The sequence below is a fragment of the Furipterus horrens genome, unplaced genomic scaffold (assembly GCF_987537825.1).
Source record: "Furipterus horrens unplaced genomic scaffold, mFurHor1.1.pri manual_scaffold_7, whole genome shotgun sequence".
Classification (NCBI taxonomy): Eukaryota; Metazoa; Chordata; class Mammalia; order Chiroptera; family Furipteridae; genus Furipterus; species Furipterus horrens.
Window position 1 is genome coordinate 6053525 of NW_028327177.1, and position 26383 is coordinate 6079907.

Here is a 26383-nt window from a genome sequence, read left to right on the forward strand (position 1 = left end):
TCCCCCACCCTCAGAATTTCTGATAGGTTTGTCCGGTGTGGGACAAAGGCTATGTTTGTGACAAGTGCCCAACAGCTGATGCTGCTGGCCTTGGTACAGCACTTTGAGGACCACTGTTCTTGGGCTTCTGTTAATTGAAAAAAATACATATAAAGTCCTTTCCCCTGTGCCTAATAAATATTGTGTTTCCGGTAGTTACCATCTGAGAAAGATGTAGGATCTTAGAAGGACCTTGAATGTGAAGTCCTCGTCTCAACCCAGGCTCCCACCTACCAGCGATGTGACTCTGGGCCAGTTACTTATTCATTGTCTCTAGGCCAGTTTTATCATCAGCAAAATTGGGGGGTGGGATACCTAATCACCTAGAGTTGTTGGAAGAAGGGAAATTATACGACATGATCCATGGAGCCAGTCATATTGTAATAGCTTTGGCTACATGACAACATGCAAAATAAAGTGTTACCAAATTGTTAGAGATCTTATTTACGCTCATGACTGTTATTATTATATTCTGGCATTTAAAATGATTAGAAAATATCAGGTTTACCTGGCATTCAATATATGAGAATGCTGTCTGACTCATTTCCGTAGATAAATGTAATCGCCGGACTCTCATCTGCACATTCCTTAATCCAAAGCTCAAGAGAGCAGCCCTGATAGAAGGAATATTTAAAACCCAGTTTCTATCAAAACACTGAAGTGTAAATTGATTAGAACTTCAGCAGAAGAATTAGTAATGAGTGAAGGAGAGGATGGCTTTCACTACAGAAAACATAATATTGATTTAGTATATGCAAATATTAATCCCCCTGTGCACCAATGTAGGAGAATAAAACAGAATCCGGAGAAAATACCAAATGGGGTTTGATATCTAACTGAATTATTTTAAAAGAAGATCAGCCATCAGACTTTCATAAAACCCTTTTAGGAGATTCATTGTGGCTGAGGGAAGAAGACAGCCTTCTAGCTCCTAGCTCTGAGACAGATCTGAGAGACGTCTGGGGCATTTATTTCAAAGGCGGTCAAATGCCCTTTCTATTCTCCTACTGAGTTTGTATGTATTGACAAATTCATCATGAGAATATGCCGTGCTCATTCAGCACATGTCTGAGGAGAGCTCAAAACATGTTTACATGTTTTCGTTTCTATCACCCCACGCTAGAAATCAATAACTAGATGCAAGAAGGCTAATCTGGAAAATGTGGCGAGTGTGCCTTCCATGGCCACAAAGGCACGGTTAGGGGTTTCCGTTTTGTTTTCTGGTCCCTGCCGTTTGCCGTGAATCATGCTGGCTGTGAGCAGGCACTGAGCAGGGTGGGGAAGAGCGGGCCGTGGAGACAGAGACAGTGCTAAACGTCCAATGCCTTCGGAGAAGCCACTCAACCCCATTCATTGTCTCCTTGGGTATATTGTTTCTAGCATCACAAAGCCAAGCAAAATGGTAAGCACCTACCTTACTAACTTATTAACTCATTCAAAGAAACACTAAAGTTGGCCTAAGGAAATAAGTTTTGAGCTGCATCAGGGACTAGGGAACTGTCACCTAGACAAGATGCGTGAGCCTTCTGGGCAGAGGGAGAGGCTTGTTCTGAGTTTAGTAGGCATAAAATAGCGCCTCGAACTTGAAGCAATACCACTTACTTGATTAGCTGGGGAGAGGACAGTGTACTACACTAGAGGGATGTCAGAAAATGAGCTTCGGAGTGACGGGGCCCAGGGAGGGGACCTTGTTCAGAACTTGGACTGTATCCTGCAAACCTTGAGCAAGAAACAACAGTAATGTGATCTCAATAACATTTTTTAGAATGCTCCTAATAACTTAAACCTTTGCTGTTATAGACAGTGTACGATGCACTATTGACTACTTTACACTAAAGGACTCTTTTTTAATTAAGTTCATTGGGGTGACATTGATTAGTAACATAAGTTTCAAGTGTACGGTTCTATGCTACATCGTCTGTATGTTGTATTGTGTGCTCACTATCCAAAGTCTAATCTCCTTACATCACCATATACTTGACCTCCTTTAACCTTTCCATCCTCTCCCACCCTCTTCCCTCTGGTAACCACCATTCTGTTGTCTGTGCCTATGAGTTTGTTTATTTTGTTGTTGTTGTGTCTTTGTTATTGTACTTTCTGTTTTATATCCTACATATAAGTGAAATCATATGGCTCTTGCCCTTTTCTGTCTGACTCGTCGTCGTCGGCAGCCGTCCGTCTCGAGAGACGATGGTGTAGCTTCTTAAGAGTCTATCTGCACCGCTGAGAATGGCTGTGCAGTCCGACTCGGGAGTGACACGGTATCTGTCTCCTCCCGTGTTGAATCGACATCTTGCGATGACGCTGGAGTGTCCTCTCCAGTGAAGCTGAAGCTACAGAGCCTGGGCAGGGTGATATGGAGGGTCTGCTGTTGCCCATGCAGCAGACCCCCCCTCTCTTCGCAGCTGAAGGGTCCAAGGGAAAGACGGAGTCAATACAGCTTGGCTTCAGGTGCGCCGCAGGAGTTGCCGGTGTTGACTACAACGTCAAACCGCCTTAGGGACTCCGGCTCCGGATTTTCTGTCGGGGTTTACTCCCTTAGCCTTTCCCCTGAAGAGGTATGCCGCAAGGCAGCGGAGGTTTTTTGGAGTCAGAGTTTTCCTTCTCTGGCTCTGTCTGACTAATCAACCCTTAAAGAGGGTACTATTGTTTTTCCCATTTTTATGGATGAGAAAATGGACTCAGAGAGGTTAAGTAACTTGCCCAAGACCTACTGGCTAGCAAGTAAGTGGCAGAGCTGGGATTCTGATCCCAGCAATCTGGCCGAGAAGCCCATGCTTGTAACCACCTGCTAGTCTACCCACACCACCCTGCAGTACAGGAGGTCGTCTGGTGGAGTAAGACAGTTAGGAGCGCACACACACACACACACACACACACACACACACACACACACTTTCTGAAAATAATCTACCATGTGAAATTTCCAAGATTCAAGTCTGATGCTCAAGGCCCTTCATGTCATCTGCTGTTTTGCTAAAAAAGAAACTTGAGTCACGCGTTGCAGTAGCTGATGACTGAGCAGGAATGAGTCACTCACCTTGTGAGGGAGCCAGCCCAGCTGCCAGCCTGCACAGGCCCACAGCTCTGTCCTCTGCTCCTTGCAGGGGGGTGAGTGCCAGGGGAAATTGCATCTTACAGTGGTTTTCCCAGAAGACCCTCCATGTAGCTCGGTGGACCTGTAAGGCCTGCCTTTGTTCTTAAGAAGATTTCTGACAAGTTGAAGAAACAAGGCAAGACCCTAAGAGAACTGTTATTGGTGCCTGATGATTGTGGACAACAATTGCCTCTGGGTTCAAAAACATTTACAGAACTCGTTTCCCAATATAATCAACGGCACTGAAAAAAAAAATCATGGCGATCAGGCTGACAGTTACAAGAAAAGCCAAAATAACGGTTTATGTGCAGCTTGGTGGGGCTGTGCTTTATCAGAGGTCACCGAGGAATGCCGTGCTCACAGATTTATGCCGGGGCTTTGGTTTTGTTGGATTCTTTCTGATTTTTCAGGGGAACATATATTGTCCCTGGGGACATATCCTCATAGTACCTTGAAGCTAGCTTTGCGTAGGACAAAAATGAGCGCTGCCCTTTGCCAGCCACGTCTGGCATGTATAATGACCTATGCTTTGTGTACGCAGGAGGATTCACATCTCCAAAGCCACACTCGACTGCCTCAATGGTGACTATAATGTGGAAGAGGGCCACGGGAAGGAGAGGAACGAGTTCCTGAGGAAGCATAATATAGAGACCTATTTAATCAAGCAGCCTGAGGAGAGTCTGCTGTCCTTGCCCGAAGACATTGTCAAGGAGTCGGTGAGCTCCTCCGACAGGAGGAACAGTGGGGCCACATTCACAGAAGGGTCCTGGAGCCCCGAACTGCCCTTCGACAACATAGTGGGGAAACAGAACGTAAGTCCTGGCTTCCTTCTTCTGGTTAGCCACATGCATGCCCCCCGAGCATCCTCACCAGAGAAAACCGATCCATCTTTAACCTTTTCTCTGCTGAGCAATGTAGCTCCACACAATCAAACGTGTCTCCTCGGGCCAGACTTAACCTTTGTGTGCAAGGTCAGGAAATGCCAGAAACGCCAGTGTTCCCAACACCTTCTCCTTTTATTTCTCATTTTTTGACCTCGCTAAAAATAAATGTCATGTGGAGCTGATATAATTTTACAAAAAGTAAATGACTCGTGCTGGAAAGAGAAATCTGATGCTATTAAACTAGCAGCTCAGGTAGACAGCTGGGTCCATGAGAACGCCATTCTTTGGGTAGCTGGCAGGCCGGGATTTCCAAGCTGCCCTCTGAAGTTTAAAGTCAGGAGGACACCGTTGATTTGGGAATTTAAAAGCAGCACCGAGTGATGACCAAGGTGAGAGGGTCGGAGTGTTCAGGAGGAGCAGGAAATGTCAAAGCCGCCCACATAATTCTATTCCTATAGATTATGAATTTGCTCCTCACGTAAGGGATAGAGCTCCAACGTCCGTACCTAAGGTGTTAATCACCAATCAACAAACTGTTTTTTAAATTATTTCTTCAACTACCAGGATCCCCCTAAATCCAATGAGAGGCTCAGACTCTTAGAGGTACCAGAGGACGGAGGCTGATCAAGGGAGAGAGCCAGAGTGGACTCAGGGAGGCTCCTGTCCCCAGAACACTTGTTCAGAGCATGGGCAGGATCACCCACTCTAATAGGCTTTTTCTTTCACCCTCTGAGCCACGCACATAGAGTTAAATTCATATAAGTGGAGAAGTATAACTCCACCATCCTTTTTTAAACAGGCAAACAAGAAAAAGCCACTATATAAGGCTGGGCAACAGTTTCTGACATGCTCCTGAGCCGAGCAGAAGCCGAGGGTGCTAGGAAGTAAATCAACCAAACCAAGGGTGTCAAGAGCTTCCTGAAGACTGGGGTGGGTTAATTGTTTTAATCCGTGGACCTGAACTTTTCTCATTAACTTTTAGATAAGAAAAATCTGTCTGCTTGGAGACATTTAAAATGGAAAAGGTTAAAATGCGGAAAGCCTTCTGCATCTGACAGATGGTTGGCTAGGTTAACCTCTGCCTCCGTTCCGTTCTGTGTGAGGGAGCTAATAAGGGGCAATGCACGGGCCAGATTCCACTGGGGACGGTGCAGTGCAAGTCGAACCCAGTCTGTGTGTCTTGCAAGAGTCCTCACTCTTCCTTTGCAAGCGTTTAATTTCCCCCCAAATTATTGTACCCACGCAGGGCATCACCGATTTCAGTGCCTACTTCTTTCCGTCCCTGCATTGGCGTGCATGGTACAATTTGCTGTTATATAAAATCTTATATGTACTTCCTGAGGGAGTGCCTGCCCGGCTGACAGCACCCTCTCTGCCCCCTCCGCCTTGGTCAGCTGGAGCCTGGGTGCTGGTTATTGAGAGAGGAGATGGGCATCTCACCGGGAATACCTCCGTAACTACATAAAATCCTCTCTGGGCTTTTGTTGCTGTTGTTTCTTTTTATATTTGGTCTTTCCGTTGGAAAAACGCCTTCTTTTTAAGCTCACTGTGGAAATTAGGGTAATTCCTACTTGTTCTTATCTCAATCATACCCAGTCTTGCTACTGATAATTCAGAACCAAGAAGAGAGGGTGGAAATGCTTGGTTTTATTCTGTGACTGATGGATCTGGTAAAATTGTACAGGAATATCTGAAATCCTTGCTGATTTCCTTAAAATACTTGCTGATACCATCAAATAGTTATTATAGAAGATGTCATTGTTAGTCAATAACCATACCATCTATTTCTCACGATGCCTGAGTTTTGCACAGATACACCCCACGTGTGCCATCTTCAGCGTGAATAATCTCAGTTCATTGTGATGCCTTCAGACTTAAGAGTCAGTGAATGTGTACTGACGTCCATAAAAAACTAAACGGCACTGATAAGATTTAGGGAATGACCGAGTCAGTTAAAATGGCCACGGGTTCTCGGAGTTTGCACTTGTGCTTAATTCTATAAGTCAGGGCGCCACCTCTGCCTGGAAGAGATCAAGGCCGGTCTGCCAAAACACCCGTCAGTTCCACAGAAAGCCCTGACCATCTGAGTGTTTGCACGTCACACACAAAACATACTAATGCTTCCCTGGGGGGTTTCCAGCTGAACTGGCCAAATGTTTGGGCTTCTATTGATTCATAATGTACTCTTAGAAATATTTTTAATAACATTGATATTCTTTGCTCTAATCTGTGCTATATAGACAGCAGATGTTCAGATAATTACATCCTCCTCTATTCATTCATTCAGTGAAGATTAACTGAGCACCCTTTACATGCCAACTGCTACTAGCAACAAAAGGAGAGACATAGAAAAGAAACGCTTTAGAGATAAAGTCAGCCAGTAGTTTATATGTTTCGTGAAGACAGGAATTATGTCTGTTTCACTTCCTACTGTTCTGCTCACAATTAGAACAATGCCTGGCAAGGAACAGGGCTTGATGACATTCATTGAATGAATGAATGAATGAATGAAATGATAGATGTGGGTAGCAACAGGGAGGAGCCAGCCAAGGTCAAGTCCTAGGTGTTTTGCTCCTATGTCTGGGTGGCTGGTGGAACCACCCACTGGAGTGAGCAATGTTGGAACAGAAGGAGATTGGGTGGGAAGCACTAGGAGTCCCGTTTGTGACATGCTAAGCTGGAGCTGTCTGGGAGAGGTCTGGGCGGAGAGATCCAGAAGCCTACCACATACTCACGGCTGGAACTCAGACATACCTGGGCAAAGGACGTGAATGTGGCAGTCGTGAGAGTTTGAGTCTGAAGCCATGGGAGTGGAGGAGATCACAGTAGGGAATGTTTAAAATAAGACAACAAGACGACACAGGATAGACCCTGAGGGACACAAGATGGGAGAGGAAAGAGAGCAGTGATCCCATGATGGTGACAGACAGGAAGTAAAGGGACCAGACGAGGGGTGGGGAGTGTGCTGTTATAGAATCCTAGAGGGCTGAGCCTTTAGAGACAGAGGGGCAATCAACTATGTCCAGTGCAGCCCAGAGGCCTTGGATGAAAGAACATCACTGACAGGAGCGGGATTGGATGAGGTGGTGAAGTCAGAAGCCAGCTTGTCACAGCTGATAAGAGAGGACTCTGGATTTCCACATAGAACCCCAACTCTACCCCTGTCACCTCCCCACTGCCCGTCTAAGGAGTCCGCCAATGGCTTGGAGGAGCAATTATTGCACTAAGGATTTTTCCAGTCCTGTCTGTTCTTGAAGATGCTTCCTTGTGTTGATGTCATGCATCTTCTCTGCCCCTTTTCTGTGTCCATTTGGGTTAAAATTGCTAGTTCAGCCCAGTCTGAGTTCTGGTATCCAGACTGCTCTTGGCAGCCCTTGGCACTCATGCATTGCATCTCTGATTCCTGACGTGGTAGAATTTTAGTAATTAGTTTATGTGTGCTACAAGATGAAAAGGGTGGGCAATCACTGGGCTAGAGCACAGTGAGCAAGGAGGAAAGGGGGAAGGGGTGACGTTAGAGGACAGGGGAGCTTGATCCTGCAATCTTAGCTGACCTGGGATTTCATTCTAAGAAAAGTGATAGGAAGGTTTCCAGCAGGGCAGTGTCATGGCCTGCTTTAGATTTTTTAAGCGATCACTTGGGCTGCTCTGTGGAGAATGGATTGCAGGGGCAAGAATGGACAAGCTGCACCTGACACTTCTTACGACCCATAAGAGAATACAAAGTCTAAAGCTGTATGTTGTTATGAAGTGTATTGCGTGAGGATATGAATCCTTTGTACGTGACTTATGGCAGGTGATATGCCAAGAACATAGAGCCACCCTTTTAGAAATGAGGCCCCTTTCAGAGCCCAGGGTCTGTCCCTCACATCCTGTGACACCCTCGCCATGGTCCCAGTCATCCCTTTCACATTTTTCATGCCATCATAAGCCAGGCAGCTTGCTTTCACTCTTCCGGGCCTTTGAGAAGGGTCACCTGGACAAAAGCACACATGTGGTCCTTCCGTTGTAACTATCAGTCGCTTCTTCAAAATCGACTGCCCTTGGTCATTACTGTTATCATGAAGTTGATATGTACACCGTAAATATTGAAAACATAGTTGGGATTTCCATATTCTGTGCAACAAAACAGAAAGTAACTGTGCTTCTTTGCCATGAGGATAGATAAACACCCACAGCGTCACTAGCACTAATAGAAGCAGGGAGTTCGGGGCCAGGCGCCATGCTGGGCATGTCACTCACATCCTGTCCGTTTAATCTTCAATGAAACTTACAATGTAAGTGTGACGTGCCTGCTTTACAAATGAGAGAATTGTGATTCCTAGAGACTCATTAATTCCCAGAAGGACAGGTAGCCTGCAAATGACAGAGCTGGAACAAGACCCCAATCATGTCTGTCCCCCAATACTTCCCGTCAGGTCACTCTGTCTCCCCTTTGTGGTCTGGCGATAAAGAGACATGCTGGATTCCTACCTTCCGCCCTGTTTACAGGCCAGTTTTAAAAGGCAGGGTGCGGGTGTGTATTCACCTTCTGAAGATGGGTCATGTGCTCACCAGGGATATTTAGTGATTTTCTGTGAAAGCTCCAGAGAGGGCCAGATTTCCCTCCAGCTTGTTCTATCCGACCAGGTAGGCTCTCATCCCCCGAGTGTGCTCTTGGGATGATCGCTAAGCAGGGCAGTCTCTCACATCCATGTAGGTATAAAAAAGATATTTGCTTTGGTCCCACTTGGCCTGGAGATTGTTGAGCCCAGAAGGAAAGGAAATGTGGAAGGAGTAGAGCCAATGGCTGGGCTGGGAAGCAGGCTGTAAGGACATGCTTTGGTTCCTCTGACTTCATCAGTCCAGGCGCGGACTTCCTTAGATCCTGTTCTCTGTGTCCACTGGATACACGAATCCCCTCATGTCCACCTAATGCTGAGGGACCCGGGTTCCTCCGAGTGAACTAGTCGGTCCCATGGGCTGTGAGTTGCAATCTTGGGGCAAATCTCTGCAGGACCAAGATTTAGAAAAGGCCCGAAAGGACACTCAAGGTAACTGAGTTCTAGCCTGGATTTCTCCACTTACTACTGCACAGGCTCAGGCAACCACTTCTGCCCATCAAGCCTCAGTGTTCCCATCGGCACAGTGGCAGAGCTGAACTGATGATCCTGACCCTTCCTTTCAGCTCTGACCTTATCCCATTCAATTTCTCAGCCTCTGACACAAGCTGCAGATCTGTGGCCACACTCCTGAGTTACTTCCACCTCAGAATCCAAGGCCCAGGGAACAAATAATTCACCAGGAAGCAATGGAGATTCCTGCTGTTTCCAGGTACCCTCTTGTAGGGTAACCGTTTAGCATAACTCTTATCCTCCTGAACTGTCTGAAAACATTAATATCAAATTCAGCAACGAGCATGAAAGAATAAAAAGTATATCTCACCTGATTAGGGAATGAAATTTTCCCTTTCTCTCAGCATTCTGGGCAATTGAGTTTTTTGTTGTTGTTTTTTAAGAGAATATTTGTTTGTTTGTTTATTTATTTTATCTATAGATAGAGGGGAAAGGAGAAAGAGAGGGAGAGAAATATCACTGTGTGGTTACCTCTCATCGTGCCCCCAACTGGGGACCTGACATGCAACCTAGTCATGTGTCCTGATTGAGAATTGAACCAGTGACACTTGGCTCGCAGGCCGACGCTCAATCCACTGAGCCACAGCAGCCAGGGCTTATAATTGAGTTTTGATCGTATGGAGATACTCACTCAAACATCATTACAAACATCATCACATTTTGCTGTCCTTCAGGGTCCTGTTTTCACCATGATCATTATTCTCTTTTCTTGAGTAATATTGATCCCTGGGGAGATGGGACCAAGGATGAGGACACGTGACCCCAGGGAGAGGGAGAAAGTGAGGCCACCATCTCCCCCTGGTTTCTACTGTTCGACACCAAAACGTAGGCTTGTCTTTCCCCACAGAGAACTCGGACCTGAAATCCCTACCACTAAAAATGCCCCAAATTCTGGGCGTTGGTCTTAAAGATGGTGTGTGTTTTCTGAGGTTAGCGCTCCCAGGAGGAGCTGCCAAATATCTAATTGTCCATATTCATATTCGGTCTTAGGATGCAGGAGGTCACAGGCACATACTTCTCCCTAGGCGATTTATTTTTAACCAATTGAACACCAGATTTGGTTTTGATATTCATCACATGAGAATTTTTGTTGGCTTTGAGGGTGGAGAACATGCAGAGCTTTGGGCATGTCCCTGAAGTAAATCTGCCCTCTTCTGGGAACACGGCTGTTAAGCTCCCCGGGGCTGTCCCAAGTGCTGACGCAGCAGAGAGCTAGCTGCTGAGATCAGGCAGGAAGAAGCATTAGCCAGGTCTGGCCTTCCACTCTCTTCAGAAAGGCAAGTGGATCTGAAGCCTTCCTGGGAGCATTGAGTGGATTAGGTCGGCGATCTGATCTAGGAACTTGGAGTGATTGTCCTTCCTTTCTCTGACCTTTTAGGGATAGACGAGGGTGGAAGAAATCAAGGTAGAAATGAGCTGATGGCTCAGGGAGGATTGCGATCAGGACATGTTAAATAAGTTAGCAAGTGTACAACATGCCAGCTGTGGTCCCCTGATGGCCTATAACTGGCAGAAACTTGTCTAAACAAACTGGGGATAGACCAGTGGTCTCAGTAGTTATAACGCAGTGGCCCGAGGAAGTAGAATTTAAGGTAAATGTGTGCTATTTAAAATGTGAAGAGATAGGTAGAAAGAGAAAAAGCAAAAATACCTGGATTTTTTTTTTCTGAATTCTTTATTTCCTAGATTTGAAAAAAAAAACAAAAACTGGATTTGTTTTTATTAATCTTGGTGCCAGTTTTGCCAGGGACTAGGCTAAGATTTTTTATTATAAAATTTCTTTATTTAGTTACATCAGGATTTTCCTATCTCTTCTCCACCAAGAATCCCTATTATTGTTTTGACCTGGTGCAGTTCATAAGCATAAAGGTTTTTCTTTCCAAACAAAACTGCATGTGGTGTGTGTGAATTTGTATTCCCATTTTTTAAATATGATTTGGCGTGTGCATCAGACCACCCCCATTGCTCCAGCTCTGCACAGGGAAGTGAAAGAGATTAGTCCCGGTGATTTCGTTCCAGTCCAGAGCAAAGGCACCTGACATTTCTGTTGGCCTGGCCAGCCTCATCTTTGGCTATCTGTGCATGTGGTTATTTTTATCTCACCTAGGGTCAAAAAGGAATTACCATGGTAATCCTGTGCATATTGACGGAACTTTTGGAAAGGTTCTCCCACATCTCACAGATCTCTAAACTACTGCTGTGAATTCTAGGTGGTGAGCCTCTAGATTTGGTTTGCATCTTTCCCACTCTATGACTTTTAGGTCACCTTTGGTGACCTAAAGAATCTCATCACACCATGCGATGATAAGGACTTTGTATACATCGTAGGTGGTAGCACCCACTCAGGATTCCGTATCTTGGGAGTACTTCAGCATGGGACTGCTCTTAAGTGCTAAATTCAGATGCAAACATTGGGGGTAATGAGAGCCCAGAAAAGCTAAATCAATAAGACAATTCCATTAGGCAAGTGTGCGGCAGAAAAGCTAGGATAAGAGGGAGCAGAAGCCACAAAGCCCCAAAGACGTAAAAGAGTCTGACCCTAATCTAAGCCATTCCTTCTATCCCCCTGTTCTGTCCTATCATAACTGGTGAGGAGTAAGAGAGGCTGGATTCATGAAGATGGGTGACGTGTAGCTCATTGGAGCAGAGTGAAGGAAAGCACCGCTAACTAAATGTCTTTGTCACATTGTATAACAGGAGTCTGAGAAAAACTCAGACCTATAGCCTTAAAGCCATAGAGATGAGCAGTTTATCCACAACTCCCAATCTACTACAGCGAGTCCTCAAATCGTATCCTTTTGTTACAACATCGATGAGATGCAGTTGGCATTTGACTCTTGTTTATATCAATCAGCCTTCGGTAAGATTGGTTTTGTTATATAATTTTGCTGCCGTTCTAAGAACCTATAGGCCACATTAAATGAGGATTTACTGTACTTATTTCATAATCCAAAATGTAAAGAGCTGCTTCAGAATCTTTACACAGGCGGAAGTATAGGTAATTCTTATATTTCAGTTTTCTCCAAATTTCTGTTCTAAAAACACACACACATACATAAACATGCATAAACACAAAACACACACAAACGCATACTTTCATTTTCCCCATGACACTGACATTTCTGAAAAATCTACATGTTTTGTTATGTTTTATTTTGCTCACCAAAACACTGAGTAGCTTAGGACCTGATAGAGGAGCTGAAATTATTCAGATTGTCAACGTAAGGTCATTTGATCATTCGGTTGGTGGTCACCTCTCCAACCACAGCCAATGGCATTTAGGCCCAGCCATTTCAGTGCTATGAGTACGTACTTTGATTCCCACCTATTGGTTGTCCTATAAACAAACCATTAATGTGGCAGCTTCTCATGAGTCCTGGCCAGAGCAGGAATCCTGCCTCCATCCCTCGGCTCACCCCATCCCTCTGTTATCTCATTACACCCTGGCCCTGAGATGAGGTCAGTGCTGCGGTTTGCACGCCTGGTCCACACATTACTGGGGATGTGATGTTTTAAAAGCTGAAGATTCAGTTGGCAGCGTGCCTCAAGTCATGCGGCTTCAAAGTGGCCACATTTCAATGGAGGGGCCAAGTTCTGTTTTGGCCAATTCTACAGAAACTTAACAACTCTTTGTGATTAAAAATGGGCCAGGTGTATAATGACTTGGGCACAATCACATTCTGAAACCGAGATTAGCATCTTTCTGTGGAACTCAGAGGATAATATCAAAGCAAGGAATCCTGAATTAGCTAACAGAGGATCTGTCAGACGAGCCAGACGAGCGTCTCAGGTAAGACAGAATCAGCGTCAGACATCACTTGTCCTGGATTAACCTGGCTCCGAGGTCCTGGGGCAAGAGCCTGAGGACAAAATCTTGAATGCTGCAGATTGCCTCTGTGGGCTCTGAGTGTCTTACCCGACAGCTCTGCCCCGTCACCTGGAACTGTGGTTGGCCTGCATATTCAGCCACCACTGACCTTTGGCCCACACCTCATCCAAAGAGAACCCAAACCAGTGTGTCTGTGTCCAAAGGCAGGAGCCACCAGTGTGATGGACAGAGCAAGGAGAAAGGCCTTTGATGTCAGGGAAACACACTGGGAAGACAGCCTGGCTCCTCTCGGATCTAAATCCCAACGAATAAATTGCCTTCATGATCTGGCTTATCAGTTATCAGTCGAAAGGCTAAGAGTGAGGTCGTGGGGTTCAAATGAGTAGCAAATTAACAAATGCTAATGCTTATTGTGAGATCTACCAGAACTAGGGGTACCTCCCTATCATTGTTTTAGTCTCTTAATCATAAACAGTTTAAAATTTCAGAACACAAAGCGACCAAGGCCAATCAGAGGATTTCACATGTCCTTTACTTCGCTATCAAACATAACACCAGACACCGTTTGCAAACCTCCAGTTCTGCCTAAAGGTGGGAAACAGTGTGCCAAGTGCCTGGGCCCCAGACTGACACCGGCCACTCCTGACGGAAGCCCGGGAACCAGGCTACAGAGGGGCGCTGGAATCCTGCAACACTCCTGCTGCAAACGTCTGACTATTTTTTCAGCAAACAGAGTGGACATTCCAACCCTCATTATTTCATTTCCCGGAGCAGAAGCTCTGAGCTTATTAAGAAAATTACTTAAACCTCTTCCCATGGTGACATCCCATAGACCTCCCTCTGTAAGAGCTCATTAAACATTCTTTGGCTTTGTTTGGAAAGCAGATTATGGTGATATAAATACGCCCCCCCCCCCAAAAAAAGAGAGAACAAAGAAGGAACCCTAACTAAAAAGCCATCAGACGTGCAATTGGAATGTCATACTTCACTGTCTCTGAGTACAGAGAGGAAAGACTAGGACAGCCTTACTAACATAACCTTGTTTATGGAGGCTGGTTGAAATTGCTGGCACTTCCGTTCCTATAAGAAGGAAAAATTTTTACGTGGCAGGTTCTGAGAATCCCCGTGTGGGTGTTTCTCCAAGGGCCCCCCAACTCAGTGGCATTTAGAGCTTTCTTACCCAAAAAGCACTCCCTCTCACATCCAAGCACATCTCTGCTCCCCATCCCTAGATTTGAGCAAAAATTGACGGTACCTCCTTCAGATACAACAGGTATTCTCTCTGAGGCCCACAATACAAACCACTGTAGACTAGAGCACATCAAAGCTTTCCCACGAGATGAGCTTTCTTTAAAAGAACACAATTAAAACTTTTTTGCAAAAAAAAAAAAAAGTAGGGGCCTTCTCTTCTGGGGGTCGTTGGACTGGCATGTTAACACGCAGTAGGAAAAAAATGGAGCTTAATGTGTACACCTGGGTGTTCTTATGCAGACCCAGTGTTGGTTCCTGGCAATTTCTTCTCATGTTGGCCCGAATTGTAGGACAGGGAGTGGAATAGGACCTGAGAAGTCAAATCACTGCCTGTTTTACAGCCTGAACCCTGCACGTGGCAAGTTTGAAATGGAGCCCCAGAGGCCTCCAAGGTGGGTGCAGGACAATGCTGCCCTACAGGCAATGGAAGGGTGGCCCAGGCGTTGGGTGAGGAAGCCATCAGCCTTTAGCTGCTTCCCAGTGAAGATGCCACCTGAGACTAGAAAACTAGAAGTGTCTTTTGGGAAAAAAAAAAAAAAAGGCCATCTTAGCATGCGGTGGAGATCGCACAGCTAGGCACTGAGGCTGCTGGGTGTGGCACCCAGTCTAGGTCTTTCCCAAATCAGCCACGCGGTGGTCCTCACTCTCGGACCTCCATTGCAACTACCTACAGCTAAGCCTTATGACGGCCATGTTCACACCCCGAGGAGCTGAAAGATGAAGCCCTTCCACTGATGACTTCAACTTTCCACTTCAAGCTGGCCTGTGGGGACACCGAAGTTGACAGCAGGCTAGGCACTGGCCCCAGAAAGGGCTCTAGGTTAGTGCTTCCCTGTCCGCGATCTCCGGTGTGCTAGCGGCCAGCACTGGGTGGTAGTCATGGGAGAAGAATTCTCTGGATTCCAGAAACCTGAATGAAACATCGCATTGACAAGCATTATGAGGCTGTCTTTCAAGGCTCTTGCTTTTGGCTGGAATTATATTCCACCATCATGGTGATGCTTTTATATCCCACTGATCAAAAACAAGGCATTTAATTGAATAGTAGAGAAATAAATGACTTTAATTTAACAAATACGGGTTTTCAGTGTATACACAGACAGAAATGAGTCCTAAAGAGAAGTCTTCTGGTCACATACCAAATGATGAGCTTTGAGAGGGCTCCTAACTTCCCCAAGCCCATTCCAATGAAGTTTATAGAAGGATGCCTTACTCAGAACCTCTAACGATCATTTTCATGAGAACCCCCAGACTCTCGGCAAACCCTAAGTTCAGAAACTTGGTTCGGAAGGGACTCTGGTTGTCGTTTGGGCATTAATCTGCCTTGAGCACCTGTAAGTGAAGAAGTAATTTTGGAAGTGTCTGAGGAGGGCATAGATCTCTGTTAGGATCAATCTTGGGGCTACAGTGTCTTTCCGTGAAGAGACTCATATGAGAGGCCAGCTCAGTGGCAAACTGATGTATCCCAGTGTTGGCCAATCTGACCTCCCCACCATCTGAAAACACCAGCTAGAGTAATAGATAAATAAATGTATACATTTATTATTGCATATAAATATATTCTGCCCTTCAATTATACATTGAAACATATATTCACATATATGTATTCAATTATAATATACATATATAATTATGTTTATATATAGAATTAGTCATTCTCATGGCATTCCCCATTTCCTTCCATTTCATCTGTTTATTTTTCTGATTCCCTAACCAACGGCTTTAAGTTGTTTCTGTGAAAGAACAGTCTCAACTCTTTGGAGGTCAAGTCATGACTGAAATCATATTTGAAAGCTTATCTTCATTTTTAACATGATCCCAGTGCGCTCACACTGGTGTTGCAGATCTTAAGAAAAAGCCATAACCTATCAAAAATAGTTCATTCCTGTATAACTCTAAACAGGCAAATAAAACATGTTGCTCACCTTCCCAGTACAGCTTACAAACGAGTGAGGATATCAGCGTATGGATGTGGGTGTGAGCGGCGTTATCCCAGGGAAGGTGAACACGTGGTCAAATCTTAGCGGCCATTGCTAATGGAGGAGGAGGGAGGTCACAGCTAATTTCAAACCCGGGTCATCTCCAAGGCATCTGTGCTTTGCACTGGTTCATGGAGGGGGGCAGAGAGGTAATTGAAGCCTATTACTCTCCCCGACTCCAGTTTACTTGATTTCTTGAGTTGAGGCTGTTCTTCCCCTGAACAGTCACGATGGGGCAAAAGCAGGGTTGCAGTTGTTCGTAAGGAAAAAAATACAATAATTAATAAATAATAACACAGGAATAAACTCTGTGTTTCATGTCCTCACCCTGAATCTGTCCCGAAGGTACGAGGTACCAGAGAGACTGCCGGTCCAACAGCAGGTCATTGTCATGTGTAACTGACCAAAGGGGTCGCTGGGCAGTCAATGCAGACAATACTAGGGATATCATTGCACGGAATAAAAATAATCGCTTGGGTGAGAATTCTCCGCCTCAGTGTCGGCACATGGGTGCAAGGGCCCCTTCCCAGATCCTGACCATAACCCGGCGGCAACGATGAAAGGGAAAGAGCACACAGACAGATGGCAGACATTTGTGGGGGAGAGGGGGTGAGGAAGCTCTGACAGGAGAAGACCGTGGTGGTCTCTGCCTTTCAAAAGTGGTCAGAGGCACAGGTGCCCCAGAAGGGCCCCTACAAACTAACGTCAGCCCCTGATGCCATTTCACCAATGCCCATCGGGATGAGAAAAATGAGGACAAAGCTCACCGACTGATTGATTTGCTAATTTAAATGCATTCGATGTAAAGGGCCCACATTTTATTCTTAGTTTGTGTCACTTTTGTTATAAAACTTACCTTTCTTTTATGAAATGGCAGTCATCTTAGAGCGCTGTAGTTGTGATCATTGCTGCTGCTGTGGTTTTGTATAAAAAGTCCCAAAAACGTGTTTCGAAACCCCCTTTCTCTGTGAAACTCGAAGGTCCAAGAGCGACAGAAGGCATGAGGGGCTGACTGGTCGAGTGGCTAGGTCCAATTTAGGTCAAAGAAGGAAAACGGCAAGAAAATGAAAAGCACCGAGAGAGACGGACGTGCCTAACTACAAACATCCGCAGATCCTTAGCTGACAGACCCCATGTCCGAGCTCTTGCCAGGGGGGGCACCTTGGCTTCTCTAAGCCAGAATGTGTGCCCAGACGAAGGCAGCCTAAGCATCTTTTCCACCTCCTTTCTTAGGGAACCACATTTCGTCATTTTCTAAATTGTTTATAAAGGATTTCTACCCAGGAAGCCCCTGGGAGAGGGTGGACAGTCTGCGTCCTTTGCCTTCTGAGGCTGTTCTAATGCATTTAATTAATCCCAGGGCCTGAGCCCTGTGGCCCTGCGTGGATCCTGAGGTGCGACTTTCTGCAACATGGGTCCCTGCTTCCATCTCTCCACTCCAGCCCTTCCCCTTAGCTCTCATCCTGCCGCACCTCCCCCGGACATCTATCTTTTTCTCTGCAGTAGCCTGCGGGGTACTCAGAGCTGAAATTACCTGCTCCGGTGCCCTAAGAGCATGCACTTCACGTTCTCGGGTTGGCACGCACCGCCCCCCCCGGGGGCTGGGGAGAAGACTGCAGTCAAGGCTCCCAGTGAGGACGCCCTGCTATGGGATTCTTCAGAGACCCGGAATTTAGGTTCGCTTGACGGTGTCCATGAAGGTGAAAATGGAGAGTCCGACAGTAAGAACTCCCTATGGAATGGGCTAGAAGGCTTCAGGGGGGTCAGAGCCCCCAACTCTGGCTCTGAAGTCGGAGGATCTGACCAGGCTGCAGATGAGCTGGTGGCTCTTTGTCTGTCGGAGACTCGCAGGTATAGGAAGGGTCCGGGCAGGAGGGCCCCCGAGGGGCTGGCAGCTCTCACGGGCTACCTGCCATTCCGGGAGCCCACGGCCTTATCTCGGCGGGGGGCCGGCAGAGAAGAGCCCTGCCACGCGTGTGGGCGGAGGCTAAGCGTTCCCCGTGCCCCGCTCTGCCCACGCGCCACGTCCTCTGCGTCCCTCGGGGGCAGAGATGAACATTCCTGTTCCCCCTTTTGTCAAAGTTGTCTTACGTCGGAGCTGGAAGCGGGCACTGAACTGCCTAGGGACGGGGTGGGGGAGCCCCGCTGCCCACCCCAGGGTGTCTGCATAAGCTGATGCTACTTCTGCGTCTGTGTAGCCACGCCCCATGGCCAGCCACAGTGGTCACGCCTTCTCACACCTCCTGCTGGTTAACCCTGTGAAACGCAGAGGCCGCCACTGCTTGCATTCTTTGCCTAAAGGAAATTAAACACGTATATCTATATGCAAATATAGATATATAATGGTCTGGGTGGGGGGAAAAACAATTTGCGAAGCGTAAAAATCTAACAGTGTTTGGCAAGCTCAAGGAGCAGATCTTGGCACACTTGGCCGTATGTCCATGAGGAATGTTAAAAAACAAAACGCAAGTCATGTGTCCCCAAGACTCTCCACCGCCATTAAAGGAAAGGCCACACGAAAATGTGGAATCTACTTGGTTGGAGACGATCATTTCTGTGGGCTTTTTGGATATATTTTACTTTCTGTTATTTCTGTTGGTTCTCTTTCTCTCTTACCAGAGATGTGACTGGTTAGAGAAACGGTCTTGATTAACAATTCCAAGCCTACAGCTCTCCAAAAAACTGAACCGGAGGAATTCAGTGTGCCTACGCAGAGGACAGGGGCATGTCCCTCTCCGTGCGCTAACTTGCCAGGATGTGTTTCTCTAAACCAAATGCTAACTTACCAACTTCTGTAGGTTTCACTGAATACAACTGCATGGGATGCTATTACTGTTTGCAATGCAACCTAATCTAAAAACATTGCATTTCTTTTTAATCCAAAGGGGACTAGCAGTTTTATTGTGTTTGCATGTGCTTTCCCCCTAGACTCTGGCTGCCCTAACAAGAAATTCAATAAATCTACTTCCAAACCATCTTGCACAAGCTTTGCATGTCCAGTCGGGGCCTGAGGAAATTAACAAGCGAATAGAACATACCATCGACTTGCGGAGTGGCGATAAATTGAGAAGAGAGCATATCAAGCCATTCTCACTGATGTTTAAAGACTCCAGCCTGGAGCACAAGGTAGAGCTGGGTCTCCATAGTGGCTCTTTTTCTGAAGTACATTGTCGTCCGTGTTCGGGGGACCAGAGAGAGAGCCCGGGGGCTGCGGTGTTGTTTGGTGTGTCTGTGGTTGGTTTGTTTGGTTTGGTTTGGTATTGTCTTTTCTTTTCCTGTTTGAAAATCATGAGTAGACTGAAGGCCATGAGAGGAGATGCCTTTTACATACAGGGCCTTGGCACGGCTCTTAAAGGACAAGAGAACGGCAAGGACAAGGAGCCCTTTACCCCAGGGAGCCTGACATTAACTCGAGGGACATTATTAGCACCCACTTGCCTTTGCTTTTAGGTTAATTCTCATCAGTTGCAACCCTTGTGACATAATCTATATGAAGGAACCCGATAACTTCCCGCAAGCATTAGTGATAAACACCGTCTTACTTAGATTGCGGGGGACACGTGTCCTCCCATTGTCCCAGTTCCCTGCTGGCCCCCTGATGTAGGCATAATTGGAAGAAGATGGGTTGTGGATCCAGAGTTGAGTCTGAAATCTACCTCTGCTACTTCTTTGCTGTGTGACCTTTGAAAAGTGGAGTAGTGTCTCTGAGCACAGGCCATGCAATGAGGATTGCCCCTTTCTCTCCCCAGCTCTAAACTGTAAAGGGCTGGGGGGGGGGGGCGGGGAATGGGTGCTGTCCTTGCTTAAGGGCGCTGCTCCTAGGCACTGACAGAAGCTGACAGGCCTTCCTTGACTGAGCACAGAAGGCGATTGGTATCTGCAGGAGCCCCTGGCAAGCACAGCAGGGTATTTGCAAGCAAATTTCAGGAGTTTGCTCTGATATGCTGCAAAGCTCCAGTGAGCAATGTTTTGTGAATTTGGTCAGCTTCCTGGGAGAGTCTGCATTCCTCAGTTTGGGGAATTCACACTCCTGCGCACATACACCATTCCCAATGAGGTCTGGGGGCTCCCTAAAGGTTGCAGACTCCAAAATTAATGTCTTCATCAGCAGTCCACAACTGAATGTATCCTGTCTATGTGCCAACAAAACAAAAGGAGAGGAAATATTTTGCTTCACGCAACCTCCCCTCCCACCCCCCTGCCAAATGACAGGTGGACTTCTCTGATTCGTAATATAATTGGGAGCTTAAGGTCCAAATTAAATGCATTTTCTTTCCTGGTTGCTACGTTGAAGGAGCTAGGAAGAGCAGGCTGGTCGTGCAAAGAATCTCCTCAATTAATGAGTGTAAATGCGGGTGTATGCCGGTGCCCAGAGCTACACAAAACCCTTCTATTCATTCTTCTTAAAGATATACTTGATTCACTAATGACCTGACCCCTGCAAGCATAATTTCTTTTTTTTTTTTTAAATTTAATAATGCCCATCGCTCACCTGCAGGTAACTGGTGTTGGAGCAGGAATGGAACTGGTGAGGCACATGTTGTCTAAGGTTGATTTCTGGGACCAGGGAAGGTTCTTCTAGAGGAAGCAAAGGGTAGGATTTACCCCCACACTCCAGCCTTACGCCATGTAGCATGTGCTCTGTGTGGCCTGGGGTCCCCAGGGTGAGGGCAATGGGGCACATCAGAAAATGTGCACTCCCCTCACCCCATGTTGCAGAGACACCCCTCCTTGACTCTTGCTCTGAGACCCTCTCTCAGGGCTGCATCACTGCTGAGCAGAGGATACACTGAATGAGATAAGTAACAGTCATTGGGTGTTTACCAAATGCCATGTGCTAGTCTAAGCTGCTTGCACAGATACGGTAACAATGAGAGTGTGAAGCAGATGTTACCAGGGCCTCGTTTTCTCCATGATGAAATGGAATGACAGAGAAACCCAGACTCGAACCGTCAATAGAGGGGCTGCGGTCTGAGCCCACAGTGTCTTCTCTGTTCATCACACGGGCCCGGGGACTTGCTCTCGCAGGCCCTTGTGTGAGAAGACAATCCTGTGTGACCTTCATCCTCTCCTCTTTGAACCTTGGAGGGGTTCCAGACACAGAGCAGCGGGTCAAGGGGGAGACAAAATGGGAAAAGGTCCCAGGGCCTTCCCTAAATAGGAGCAAGGCCTTCAGAACCCACAGGGTTCCGGAATGAGAGAACCGTACAGTGTGCGTCGACTCTGAGCCGGTGTTCACGCAGGTTGGTTTATTGCAGCCTCAGAAAAACACTACTATCCCTGCCCCACTTCCAAAGGAGAAAAGATGCCTCTGAGAGGTGAAGGAGGGGCCACAGTAGAGGTCCAGCTGCCAGGCTTCAATGACTGTAAGCTACCATCCACTGGGAGCTGTGCCATTTCCTAAACAGCACTAAGAAAGAAAAACCACCCAATATGGGGAGCTTAAGAGGACCCCCCCTCCCCAGTAAAGTGGGCTTACACCTCTAGGGTAAATATGAACAGGAAAAAAACCGAGCCAGCAGACAAGGATGGAGGAAACCCACATTCCTATACTTTGGTATTGGTTAGATGAAAAATAAAACAAAAAACAGTTCTCCAAGAATTTAAACTTCAAAAAGCAATCTGCATAGATTTGCTGCCTGAGTTCAAAGTCTATACAAAAAAAAAAAAAAAAAAAAGAACACCCTTAGAGAATTTATATTTAAAGTAGTCCCTGGATGATATTGCCCCCTGGTGACCAGTAGAAGCAATTGCAGGCCTCCATGGAGGAACTGAAAAGATTTTAAGACTTCATTGAGATAGGGAAAGCAATCTGATTTCAAAGATGCTAAATTTTTTTTTGGGGGGGGGGGGGATGAAGTACCTTAGAACTGTTTAAAAATATACTGCATTTGTGACATCGAAACCTCTAACCACTGACCTACCCAGCTCTCCTGGGGAGCAAGTTTGCACCATAAAAACATGTTTTCTGAAAGGAAAAGTGGAAATGGAAATAATGACCTTGCCCTGGGAAATTCTGTAGGAAAGAAAAGGCTTTACTCTGCTTCAACAGTGAAAAGATATACAAATAAGGGGACCTGTTCACCTCTTCACCTTTATTGCTGAGTTGGAGAATACAAGTGCTCCTTCAAATGTCATTCAGACCTTTCCTGATCACATTTGCTCATAAAAATTGGCATATCAGTCAGCAGCATTATGCAACGAGACTTTCATGTACCTCCTGCTGTTGCATAAATAGTTGTGGAGTGAGCGAAGAGTCAGATCAGTAGGTGGTCTCAGAATATTTGTTTAGTGATCTCTAAGAGCCAAAAGACATAGGTCAGGGTTTTTTTTTTTTTCTTTTTAAGATTTTATTTATTTATTCTTAGAGGGGAAAGGAGGAGAAAGAGAGAGAGAGAGATAGAGACCTTGATCAGTTGCCTCTCTCCTGTGCCCTGACTGGGAATTGAACCAGTGACCCTTTGCTTTGTGGGACTATAGCCAACCAACTGAGCCACACTGGCCAGGGCATGTAGGTCACCTTTGATCTGACACTTGAGCAGTGGTGTTTCAGGAGAGAAGACTATAAAGGCCCACGCACTCCCTGCCTTGTCATTTCCAAGTGGGACACACACAGGAAACTTTGGAGTTAAGCTTCAGAAAAGGGTGCTCACGATTCAGGTGGCAGAGCCACGTTTGGGCAGCACTTGTCCCCCCTGCCCCCCACACTTGGCAGGTTTCCGCCTCTGTGATGTGGGAGAGTTGACAGTTCCTCATCTCTCCAGCAGTCCATACTTTGAGCCTGTGAATGCCCCGTGACCAAGGTGACCACGTATCGGTGCTGGTTTACATCCATTTCCAACATGACCTTCTCTTGTGCTCAAAAATCAGCAAGTCATGTGACCCACGTCTTGGGCCTCAGCCAGGTTAGAATCAGTGGTTCTCAACATCTTCACTTCCTAGCAACCACATGAGGACCCCTGGAAGGGGGCAGGGCCTAATCCAGTCATCAAAGGTCCCCTCCAGGTCCTCCCAGACTTCACCAGACTTCACAGAAGAAACCTCTGCCCTCCTTCAGTCTTGGGCTAAATATTCCCTAAGGGAGCGTCCAGCGCTCAGGGGCAAACAAAAATTAGAACTATGGTAAAGAGATGCAGGAAACAAGGAGAGAGCAATGGGGGTGGGGTGTGCGGGGGGGATGGGACAACTGCAATAGAAAAACAACGTTTTTAAAGTAAAAAAAAAAGTGCAGGAAACAAGACATGTTGGTCAAATACTGTCAACTATATTGGACTTCTTCTTTTATTATATGTGACTTTCTCTTATTGAAAAAAGAATGCATGTTCCCTGATAAAAGCTTATACCAAGCACGTGAGGCAAAAAGAGGCAAACCATATCTCAGTGACCTCACAACCGGGATAACCACCCAGTGCTAACATTGAGGCATCGGTCACTCTAGTCTTTTGTGCGTGTGACTGTGTACACACATGCGTGCCACTTGTGCCTTAAGTGAGGCCGTTCTGTGCATAGTGCACTGAGCTAATAATAGTTTCCCACGGATCAAGTATTAAGTCACAGAGACATTACTTTGTAACTGCATGCCATTCCATTGCATGTTTTAACTACTCTGGGCTTCTTTCCCCTCGGTTTTTCACTATTTTAAATTATAAACTACATGGTGACGGCCGTTGTCATATTTAAATCATACGTCCATGCTTAATGGTTTTCTTAGGAGCAAGTGCTAAAAACAGGAGAAAAAGAAGGCACATTTTCGAATCCTTGATGTGCATTCCGAAATTGCCCTTAAAAACCTGTGCTTCAGTACGGCCCCAGGCAGACCTAGAAGGCACGTCTTCGTAAAAGGCTCACAATCGTCCTGGGAGCTCAGGCTCAGGCATCAAACGGACCTTGTTCAAATCCCACTTTGGGGGTGCCAGGGAGGATTGATGAATTTATGGATCATTATCGAATACGGACAGGTTGATAGCTTTCTGTCACTCAGGCGGACACCCCACACACATGCCAAAGCTTCCTTTATCTTCCAAGTGTTTGGTGTTCAGTAAAAGAGCAAAAAACATAGACTTGATTATTGAGTAGATGTGATGAACCCCATTCCTGCCACTTAGGGGCTGGGTGTCGGTGACGCAGGACAAGCCTCTCTCACGGAGATGGTGATGGTGATCATAACACCTGCCCCTCATTGAGTTGTTGTGAAGATGACATAATACTCAGGTGTTATGATAATAATAGATGTTTGAGTAAATGCAATAGACTTTCTTTCCTCTTTGCTTCTGATTAATCCTATGCCACTGTAAATCTGGGTGAGGCTAAACCCTCACTTAAAAGAAATCTCACATTTCTAGAGCTTCTTTTGAAAACTAACTTCATTAAAAATGGTGAGCAGGAGTAATTATAATACATCTTGTATCCCAGGGTACCAGGGCCACAACTTTCATAAGCACATAATTATAAGTATTAATACACAAAGGTGTATACTAACCAAATACACACTGTGGCCCATAGATAGAGCTTGCTATGAACCAAGCTCTGTGCTGAGAATTTTTAAAACATTTATTTAATGTTGCCTTTTTTTCCTATCCGCAGCCACATAAACACAAGGATTTGTCACACAAGGAAGCCATTAGATAATCTTAGTTGAGTCCAACTGGTTCTTATTTCTGTTCAGAATTTCTCTCAGTTTTCTCGAAGGCTTAAAAGATTTCAGAAGACATGCATCACAAACTTTGAAATATTTCTTTCCCCTTCCTATCAACTCCTGTTGGAGTTACAATGAGTGGAACAGGATAATTAAGGAAGAATTTGGCAAAGCAAAGGAGGCTAGGCAAATGAATGAATTAAAATGGATTCATTCTACCTTCTATCTGATGGAATCATTCCATTTGATGGATTAAGATGTTGGACTTTGGAATCAGGTAAAGAGGAAAAAAATGCATGTTTTTTCCTTCTTGGAGACATTCAGAATTTGTTGAAATACTACACTTCTTATTTAGATGTCAGGAGGTACAAACGTAGAGCATGAACCAAATGGTCTTGGGCGTCCTCTCTCGTCTTCTGAATCAGACCCGATCTGATCATTTCCATGACCTTGTTTTTTAAAGGGATTATTGGGGTGCAAGCTGGGGTTCCTGTTCCTGTTGCATTTTACCTCTCTAGTAAGACCCAAAATAGTAAGAACATTTAGGCCACCTCCCTCAGGAAGGAAGGACTCCTTCATATTCCTGATATTTTCTTGTAAAGTTATTGCTATTTCTACTTCCCTTGGGGTAGACAATATAATCGAGGGCCATTTCACTTGTGTCTTTTGATCAGACCCATTAGCCAGCTCCAGCCCCACAAAGCCGGCATTTGCAGAGTCCCAAGTACCAATTTCATCCATGACAGTGTCATGTAGAATGACCCAAAGATCACTGGCGCAGTCCTTAAAGCAATCTTAATGCTTCCTGTGAGACCTCACCATCGTCTACAACCAGGGGCTTCTGGCAGGGAACACAGGAATAACTGGCACCCCACGGCCTCACCATGGGTTGGGGGATGGGCCACTCAAGAAAGAGAGAGTCCTTTTTCTAAGGATGGGAGATTTGGGGGAAGGTGAGCTGGAAGAATGTGGGATGGAAGCTGTGTAAACTGCTGCTTGAAATTCTCATGCATCCGTCAACCACCGCCCCACCCCAACACACACACACACACACACACACACACACGGAAGAGTATAGCATTAGACAATGTATTGCCATTAAGGGTCTTCTTTTATCCCCGGGTGAGGTCCTTCCAGCCTCACACTTCCAACGCTATCCATCTTACATACAGGGGCGAGTTTCTTTGAGAGTCTACTGAGCAGGAGGAAATTCTCATTTGTACAAACGTCAGGTGACTTGGAAAGAAGCCAGTGAGAGAGTTCCTCAGACACACCTGCCACTCATTGAACTGCTCCTGATAAGGACTTAGGCTAGACACTAGACACCAAGCTAGGGAAGAGAGTCTATTTGAAAATATGAAATTACTAAAAATTAGTCCCTCGCACTTCCATTGCAATTATGCCTTTTACCCCAATGGTCTAATTTAAGGATGCTGCAGCCACTGCCGTAATCCATAATGAGGAATCTCACAACAGAATGAGGTTCATGAAAATGAGCAGATTATCCCAGTTGCGATTCTTCTTTAACAAACATATTAATTTATACTAATGAAAG

General features: G+C 45.9%; 1 protein-coding gene across 2 annotated transcripts in view; it reads left to right on the forward strand.

Annotated features, from left to right (window-relative positions):
* ADCY8 (adenylate cyclase 8) overlaps positions 1-26383 on the forward strand; it is a 157786-nt gene that overhangs the window by 82271 nt on the left and 49132 nt on the right. The window contains exons 7-8 of one of the 2 annotated variants that reach the window (XM_090283353.1): positions 3678-3948; positions 19122-19319. In XM_090283353.1, the coding sequence (XP_090139479.1) occupies positions 3678-3948; positions 19122-19319 (469 nt within the window). The remainder of the gene's footprint in view (positions 1-3677; positions 3949-19121; positions 19320-26383) is intronic. The other variant, XM_090283354.1, reaches the window with a different exon arrangement.